Source organism: Amphibalanus amphitrite, unplaced genomic scaffold (assembly GCF_019059575.1).
Source record: "Amphibalanus amphitrite isolate SeventyFive unplaced genomic scaffold, NRLGWU_Aamphi_draft 000093F_arrow, whole genome shotgun sequence".
Classification (NCBI taxonomy): domain Eukaryota; kingdom Metazoa; phylum Arthropoda; class Thecostraca; order Balanomorpha; family Balanidae; genus Amphibalanus; species Amphibalanus amphitrite.
The window spans coordinates 1,048,538-1,056,635 of NW_024881589.1; the positions used below are offsets into that span (position 1 = coordinate 1,048,538).

General features: G+C 46.8%; 2 protein-coding genes across 2 annotated transcripts; both read right to left on the reverse strand.

The window, feature by feature from the left end:
- On the reverse strand, positions 1 to 3,143 carry LOC122380224 (collagen alpha-1(XXVII) chain-like). The gene is made up of 2 exons (XM_043363210.1): positions 1,115 to 3,143; positions 1 to 829 (listed from the first exon to the last, which is right to left on the reverse strand). Exons 1-2 carry the CDS (start codon positions 2,839 to 2,841, stop codon positions 766 to 768), a joined length of 1,791 nt encoding a protein of 596 aa, XP_043219145.1. The 5' UTR covers positions 2,842 to 3,143; the 3' UTR covers positions 1 to 765.
- Positions 3,144 to 6,824: 3,681 nt separating this feature from the next.
- Positions 6,825 to 7,385, reverse strand: LOC122380236 (ice-structuring glycoprotein-like). The gene has a single exon (XM_043363222.1). It carries the CDS (start codon positions 7,383 to 7,385, stop codon positions 6,825 to 6,827), a length of 561 nt encoding a protein of 186 aa, XP_043219157.1.
- Between the last annotated feature and the right edge of the window lie 713 nt (positions 7,386 to 8,098).

The following is an 8,098-nucleotide window of genomic DNA, read 5'->3' on the forward strand; positions in this document are numbered from 1 at the left end:
TAGCTTTTCAGTTTTCAGTGTCATGAGCATACAACATTCTACAAGAAACACATTTGAACGAGAGCATTTTGGTCAAGCGTACCTAACCACACAACTTCCAAATCCTAAACTGAACGATACATAAATGTTCATCAATGAATAAGTTACACAACTGCATCAACAAAACATAATTACAACATAACAATGATTATTTGAAGCGCAGCATTATGATGGCGATGTCTTCCATATATTGCATAACATTCTGCTCTCCTTTACATTCATGGAACGAATTAACGCGAGCTGCGTGAGTGCACTTCCGAGAATGTCTCTCGCGAGCCAATCACGCTGGGTGGTCAATGGTCATTAGCCATCATCCGACATCCAGTAACCCAGGTGTATGTCTAGTCATCTAGGGGTATGTGACCCATCATTCGGGTCAGTGCTTTACTAAATGTGGTCGGTAGTCTGGACTGAAGACAGACCGCTTCTCTTCTGGCACTAGTAGAAGCTCTTCTACCGATACTGACTGGCAGCTGCCTGGATAATATGCAGCAGAACAAACTGCTCCTCTTGGCTTCTAGCACTGGTAGAAGCTCTTCTACCGATACTGACTGGCAGCTGCCTGGATCTGGTACAGAATAGGCAGCAGAACAATCTGCTCCTCTTGACTTCTAGCACTGGTAGAAGCTCTTCTACCGATACTGACTGGCAGCTGCCTGGATCTGGTACAGAATAGGCAGCCTAACAAACTGCTCCTCTTGACTTCTGGCACTGGTAGAAGCTCTTCTACCGATACTGACTGGCAGCTGCCTGGATCTGGTACAGAATAGGCAGCTGGGGGTCCGATGGCCTGCAAAACATAAGGCGCGTTGCTATAGGAAAAACCATTTATGCGAGTTTACACAAACGTTATATGTATTAGCCTTACTTTTAGTCTATTAAGATATTGACACTTACGATACAGAGCGGCCATCGATCAATTGCGTTTATAATCCTTATTTTTAGCAGCTATGCGCAAGCCTATACGTTCGCAATAACAATTTCTATGTGACTTCATGGTCTCTTCATTTAAAATGACGATATCGGATCGGAGATTACAACATTATGAGTTACGGCTCACAACTATTTCACTCACCCGCCGAAGAATCCTCCGGAAGGGATAGGTCCTACGATGCCGCCGCCGCCACCTCCTCCTCCGCCTCCCACGGCGGCGGCGGGCACCAGGCCGGCGATGACGGCGGCCAGCGCGAGCAGCGTGCCCGCCCAGAGCGCGCCGAGCAGCGCGGCCAGCGAGAACCCGCTGATGGCCAGGATGTCGCCGGTGGTCAGCGCTCCGCCGCCCTCAGAGTCGCCGGAGGTGCCGGAGCCACCGCCGGAGCCTTTGTTTCCCTTCATGCCTTTGTTGCCTTTCTGTCCTTTGCTGCCTTTCTGTCCTTTGCTGCCTTTCTGTCCTTTATTGCCCTTCTCTCCCTTGTTGCCTTTTACTCCCTTATCACCTTTATCGCCCTTCATGCCCTTGTTTCCTTTATGTCCCTTTCCCCCTGTATTTTCGCCGTCACCTTTGCTGCCCTTACCCCCTTTGCTGCCTTTGCTTCCTTTATTTCCCTTGCCACCCTTATTACCCTTCTCACCTCTATTGCCCTTGCCACCTTTACTGCCTTTGTTACCGCGATTACCCTTGCCACGCTTGTTGCCCTTGCTATTCATGTCGTCGGTATCGTCTTCATTGTTGCCACCGCCCTTGTTGCCGCCCTTATTTCGATTGCTGTACCGTCTCACTGGGTTTAGCTTATCTAGCAGCGGGCGGTCGTCAACATTGCTGCTGCTGAACGTGCTGTAAGCATCCTCCGCATCCTCAGACCCAAGCACATCACCGGTGGTGACGATAGGTGCACTTCCTTGAGTAGCCTCATCAGCACTTTTCTCCACAATCGCGGGTAAGCCAGTGGCATTGACGGAAGCAGGCTGTGGGTTCTTTGTGCTCCCTGGAGTGGCAGTAGTCTGTCCACCATCATCGTCATCAATCTCATCAGTGCTGGCGGTGGAAGAACTCAACAGAGGAGTGGCAGTGCTGATATTGGGGTTCTGAATAGGACTACTGACATTGGATGGACTTGTTGAAATCTCAGGATCGGTGTTGAAAACTTGATTTGAAGAAGGAGGTTCAGCGTTAATGACTTGACTTATAGAAAGATCATCTTCATTGATGATGGAGCTCATCGGACGAACGCGGATAATTAAATCTAAATGAAGTGACGTTAACTTTGTGCTGGATTTGTCGGTAGAAACTGGAGTGATATCAACGGTGATTTTGTTCGAGGCTTCTGGAGTGCCATCGGCGCTGATGTTATCCCGCATCGGTAAGGCAGGACTAATGCTGAAGCTGTTCGAAGTCACTTGAGTTGAATCAGTGCTGGCGCTACTCGAAGTCGCTGATGTGGCACCAGTTCTCTTATCATTCAAGGTAACCGCGGCAAAATCAGCGCCAAGTTCTCCGGAAGGCGCTGAAGCTGCGTCAGGGATGTCGTCTTCTGAAATTGTCTGAGTTACGTTTGGTACGTCACTGTTCAAAACCACAGAAGCGCCAATGGCTTCATAAGGAGGCACTGTAGTAGCATTTGTGCCGCCGTCAACTGTAACCGATGGATAAACATCAGTGCTGATGTTTGATCTCACCGGGAAGGCTCTCACAGTATGACTGTCCGGTGACACCACTGTTACACTGTCGATGGTATTGACGCCCGAGCTCGCAGGCTCTGCCCCGGCTGCGATGATGGCGGCGGCGGCATTTGATACCGACAGAAGGAACACGCTGGATATCACGGCACATACCACTCCTCCGGTCCACGCGCCGGACACCATGCTGCAGAGGGGGCCCGGCGCCCACGCGCGTCCGGGCACCACTGTGACGTACCGAGTGTTCACTGCAGCCAGTACTGCTCAGTGATCACCCAGTTACACAAAAACCACGGTAATGGGACCGACCGCTTCTTTAGAGCCGGACCAGACAGGTTCTGCGTCGATCGGGCCTCAAATAATGCGTGGAAATTCGGAGCCGTTTAGGTAGCAAAAAGGGGCAGGTTGAGTTGAATGACAAGTAAAAGTATTACAGGTAAAAACTCAAATTAAAATGTCCTTAACTAAATCCACCAAGTAAGCATCAACTTTCCTCGGTGAAGTTCAAGCTCGCTGGGGGGGGGGGGGAGGGGGAGGGAAAGGAAGTTAACATTCGCTCTTACCTCAGCTCCTTGGTCACGTAACGAAAGTCGGGGGTATGGCATGTTACATTCAAAAGGTTATACAAACATTTTAGATTACACATAGCCCAGTCATTTATACGGCTAGACCAGAATTGACCTAACCTTAGGTCACTGATGAAAAATTCGAGAAAAGGGACTCACTTTTCACCCTAATCGATGTTTGAATTGAAAGCTGCAATGCAATCGCTCAGTCGGTGTAACTAAGGAGAGTATTAATTTTTCTTTATGCCTTGCCCGGTGATCTGACTCCGAGTAATCTTGTTCTGAAATTTCCTCATGTGTGGAATAGATGTTTCATAAGTTAAGCCGCAACTCCCGAAAATGGCCCTACTCAACAGAGTTCTTGTGGTGTCGTGGCCGACACCATTCACTCCTAGTGGTTTGACCTGTAGTGATCAGCAAAGGTCACGACCCCCAAATTTGCACAGCACATTGTTGTGGCTCACGATCAGCGGAGCTAGAGTGCTAGAAAAATATCACCAATCGTTTCGTAAGGGGTTGAAGCTATTTTCCAACTATCGATTTTACCCCAAAGTTACGCGATGACCTGAGATCACTTATGCGTCAGGTCGAAAACACTTTTGCACAGCAGTTCTTGACAAATTTATATGAATCAGGGTAACTACGATCGAAAGCACGTCATTTAGTAGCCCATTGAGTGTGGCAACGTTCCCTGATCCATAAATGAACAAAGGACATCGTTTGACCTTGGGGGCATCGATAGTGGAAAAGAAGCTCCTGGGCTTATCGAGTTGCCTGCAGGTGACATTTTCAGCGATCTAGCTCCGCTGGTGGGTCACAATCTGCTGTGGCCTGTGCGAATTTCGGAGTCGTTGCTTTTGTTGATCTTTGTAGGTCAGACAGCTAGGATTAACCTTCGCCCCAATGGGGGGGGGGGGGCATATGTTACCACCCTTTCGCGTTTTTTGCGTATAAATAAAAAACCGCGGCGCGTAGCGCCGCGCCGCTTGGGGTAGCTTTTGGTACATCAATTTTGGACAATGTGTGAAATTTTTGACCCCAGGTCATGTCAGGTCAGGTCACCAGGTCAAGTTAACTGACCAAGCCTAAAAAAAAGTTTGCAATCATGCCCAGCCTGCAGTGTTTGTCAGAAAGATTTTAAACTTGGTGGATTGCATGATGTTATGGGCGCCTACAATTTGTATATCTCGGATTTTGTATATCCGTGACCTAAGGTCAGGTCAGTGGCGTGACCTTTCCATTACAAGTCAATGGAGAAAAATGAAAATGCCTCTAGATCCGTGTGTACGCATAGGAACAGTCCAAATATTTCAGAATCACAATGATTTGGACCACCCGTGATGACCAGGGTGTCATTTTTGCTGATAGCCTCTAGAAAGGTCATCCGAGGTCCTTTGAGGCTACAAACAGATTTTTGCCAATAACTCGCGATTGGAAAGAGATAGAACGCTGGGGATGGTCTCATTGTGTTTGTCTTGCCGAGACGCATCGACTGATATGCAACATGACTTTTCCGGTCAGGTCATGACCTTGACCTGAGGTCAAATTTTCAAGTTGACCTTTCAAGGTCAAATTATAGCTCATTCGACGCGTCTCGGCGAGAGGAGCACGATTCTGGCAATAGAAATGTCGTGGCTTTTTGTTGTCGAAAGTTATTGTCAAAAAACACTTTTCGTAAAAACAGCTATTTTTGGAGTTTTTGCCCTCTGGAGGCTAAACCCGTGACCTGAGGTCAATTTTGATAATGACCTTTTCAAAAGAAGAGTTCAAGAACTATCGATTGCTTTTCCATGCGTTTTTCTAGCTACCATAGTTCCTGAGATAACGGCATGTTTTCTGAAAAATATGATGACCATTGGCAAATTTTGACCTTTGATGACCTCTGGTGACCCCAATATTGCTCTAAGATGAAAAATGACTGAAATACTTTCAAACGTACGCATTGAGAGCTATCGACTGCTTTTTACCGCGTCTTTCTAGCCCTCTTAGTTTTTGAGTTAGAGGTGGGTGGTAACATATGCCCCCCCTCACTAGGGCGAAGTTGGCGGAGACCGCCACTGGGGCGCGGGTTAACACCGAATGATTTGGGCCACGTATTCCATACTTCAAGGGCTCCGCTGCTTGCGAGTTTCAACTGGATTCGATGTGTTCCAAATCTGGCCTGAATATTAGATAATCCGGGTTGAACATTGGCTGCCTTGTCGGGCATATCTTTTTCAGACACTTGTCAATGTTTATGAAAATGGTCAGCACCTACCAACTAATTGTTTTAGAAATGTCCTTTTCATAAATCGAAACACTTTCCATTTTATTATGTGCTGTCACACGAAATAGTTCATGCGATATTATATTCATGACAGATACATGCAAAACGAGGAATACCTATGTCCATAACATAGGCATTAACATACACCAGTAATTATGTTTATAAACGATCGACATTAGATGCAAACATAGATAATCATCGTGAAGGACACAAAATGAAGACTAGATAAACGCGAACACTTGACTCAATCGCTTCTTATGATCGCTTTCATACATACTTTACACACACTGTAACATATCACATTACACTATCAAGCCTCACATAGACTTGCACGACACAATAAGTTGATTGAATACCTTTGCCCATCATCCACAGCTGATACGAACATCCGGCGTAGGCGTATATTGAAAATATCATTGTTTTTATGTGGCTTAGCTCTCATAATCCGCCTCTGTCTGGTATAAGCGTGCTGCCTTCTCCAGCTGGAGCAGAATTGGTAGGTCGGCGCTGAGTGACCTGTAAACAAAACACATGACTACAATTATGGAACTGCAATGGTATAGTTAGATTGCCGAAGAAAATTAATTACTTTTTCGTGTAAGGAACACTATCTAAGCTCAGCAAAGTACACAAATGTAACGATGATAATACTAAAATTTGAGAAACAGACTATTAGAATTATAGACCTTACCATACATTCATTACATATATAGTTAGTAAGTAAATGGTACAATGTCCCATGGGCTCTAATGCTCACAGTCAGCAGGACAAAGTGCTTAGAAATGCTATAACTAAATAATAATAAAAAACATTTTAATGCTTTAATGACATTATTACAAAATGTTTCAAATATGGATTCCATTACATTTAAATATTCGAAGTACACGCAACAGTATAAAACTGTATGCTTTAAGGTCTTAGATGAGTCTGTACTGGACCTAACTATTCATCTAACATGAATCAAATGTTGGATGGAAAAAGTTTGCTTTTACAAACGATTACGCTACGATCGATCTCTGAATGTGTGGCTTGTGATAATTATATTTAGCAATGCTACGCATTTTTTAATGTTTTTAAATGCCGATCAAAATTCTTGTGGCCTTGACATTGCAAAAAAAAACTGTAGCCATTTTTGCAGCACAACTCTGTCGGCAACAAGTTGAACCGAACAGCTGTAGCTGCTAACTTTTTGATATGAAATTTCTCACAGCATTTCTATAAATTGCCTTGAAAATTGTACTGTAACCCTGCGATGCTCTTCGTAACACAGTTGATCATGGTTTGTCTACTAAGTAATTTTCTAGCCGTTTACCCAGCTCTGGTATTCGGTCGTTTTCTCACCTTTTGTATCCGTGGCCGTACCCGCCATACCCGCCGTGACCGCCGTGGTGGCCGTAGCCGCCGTAGTCGCCGTAGTAACCGTACCCATAGCCGTACTGATGGTGGTGGTCGGCGATCAGCGCGATAAAGATCAGGATGATGATCACCACAATGGCGGCCACCAGACAGATGATCACCACCGAGACGATGGCGTTGCTGCCCAGCGCCAGCCATGTGTTGGCGCTGCTGTTCTCCTTCAGCACGCTGAGGCCGGGAAGGGTGAACAGCGACCAGCTCCGGCTGAACAGACGTCGGAGGTGGTCGGCGATGGCGCCCGGGATTGCAGACGGACTGAGGGTGACGGCGGTAGCGGCGGGGCTGGTGACATCAGCAGCGGACGCAGCAGTAGCAGGGACGGCGGCAGTGGCGGCTGGGCTGGCGGCATCAGCAGCGGGAGCAGCAGCGGGGGAAGGGACGGCGGCCGAGGCGGCGTTGACGGCTGACGGTAACACCAGTGCAGTGACAGCGAGCCCAGTGACTGCGAGAGCAGTGATCTGTCGTCCAGTGACCGGCGCCATGACGCCCCTTCTGCGCCGAGCCGCGCTGTGTCTGACACTGGCGTCGGTGCCTGCGTCGGTGGCTGGTCCAGTGACCCAGTGGCAGTACCTGCCAGTTTTTATCGACGGCTGGGGCGGGTTCATGACATGAAGCACCCCAGCTGCCGGACTGTCGAATAGGTTGAATAGGTGGGTGGAGCCATTTCTTCAGCGGTGGCTATCTAATTCTTACTCATTTTACGGTAGTTTAATGTCGTGCTAACATATTCTGTGTCTTAACCCGCGCCCCGCTGGGGGGGGGGGGGGAGGGGCAGAATCTGCCCCCTCCCGTTTTTCGCCAATAACTTCTAAACGCGTTACGCCAGCGACATCAAACTTTGAGTACCTTATCATCCATCAATTTGACACGTTCCCTGAAAATTTGAGCGAAATCCGTCGGAATTTTTTTTTTTGAGAAATTGACGTTTTTGTGACGTCATGTTCGCCATTTTCGCCTCAAAAAACGGCAAAATTTCAAACGCCGGTAACATCTTCATTTTTAAAGGAATCAAGACGTAACAAAAAAGGTTATACGTGATTCTACTTTGTCTATCAAATGGCTATCTCGGTTTTTTGAAATTGTTGGATTTTGGCCCAAGTTTTTTTCTTAAAAAACTGACTTCTTTGGGAAAATTATTATAAAATCCAAAATTTTGAGTGTATCGAAAAAACCAGAATATATGTCAGAGAAGTAG

What these genes read in the sequence shown, in the direction of transcription:
- LOC122380224 (XM_043363210.1), bottom strand. Translation starts at nt 2,841, where the DNA reads ATGGTGTCCGGCGCGTGGACCGGAGGAGTGGTATGTGCCGTGATATCC. An exon ending in TCCGGAGGATTCTTCGGCGG is followed by an intron (nt 830 to 1,114) that starts GTGAGTGAAATA and finishes TATGTTTTGCAG; the next exon opens with GCCATCGGACCCCCAGCTGC.
- LOC122380236 (XM_043363222.1), bottom strand. Translation starts at nt 7,385, where the DNA reads ATGGCGCCGGTCACTGGACGACAGATCACTGCTCTCGCAGTCACTGGG.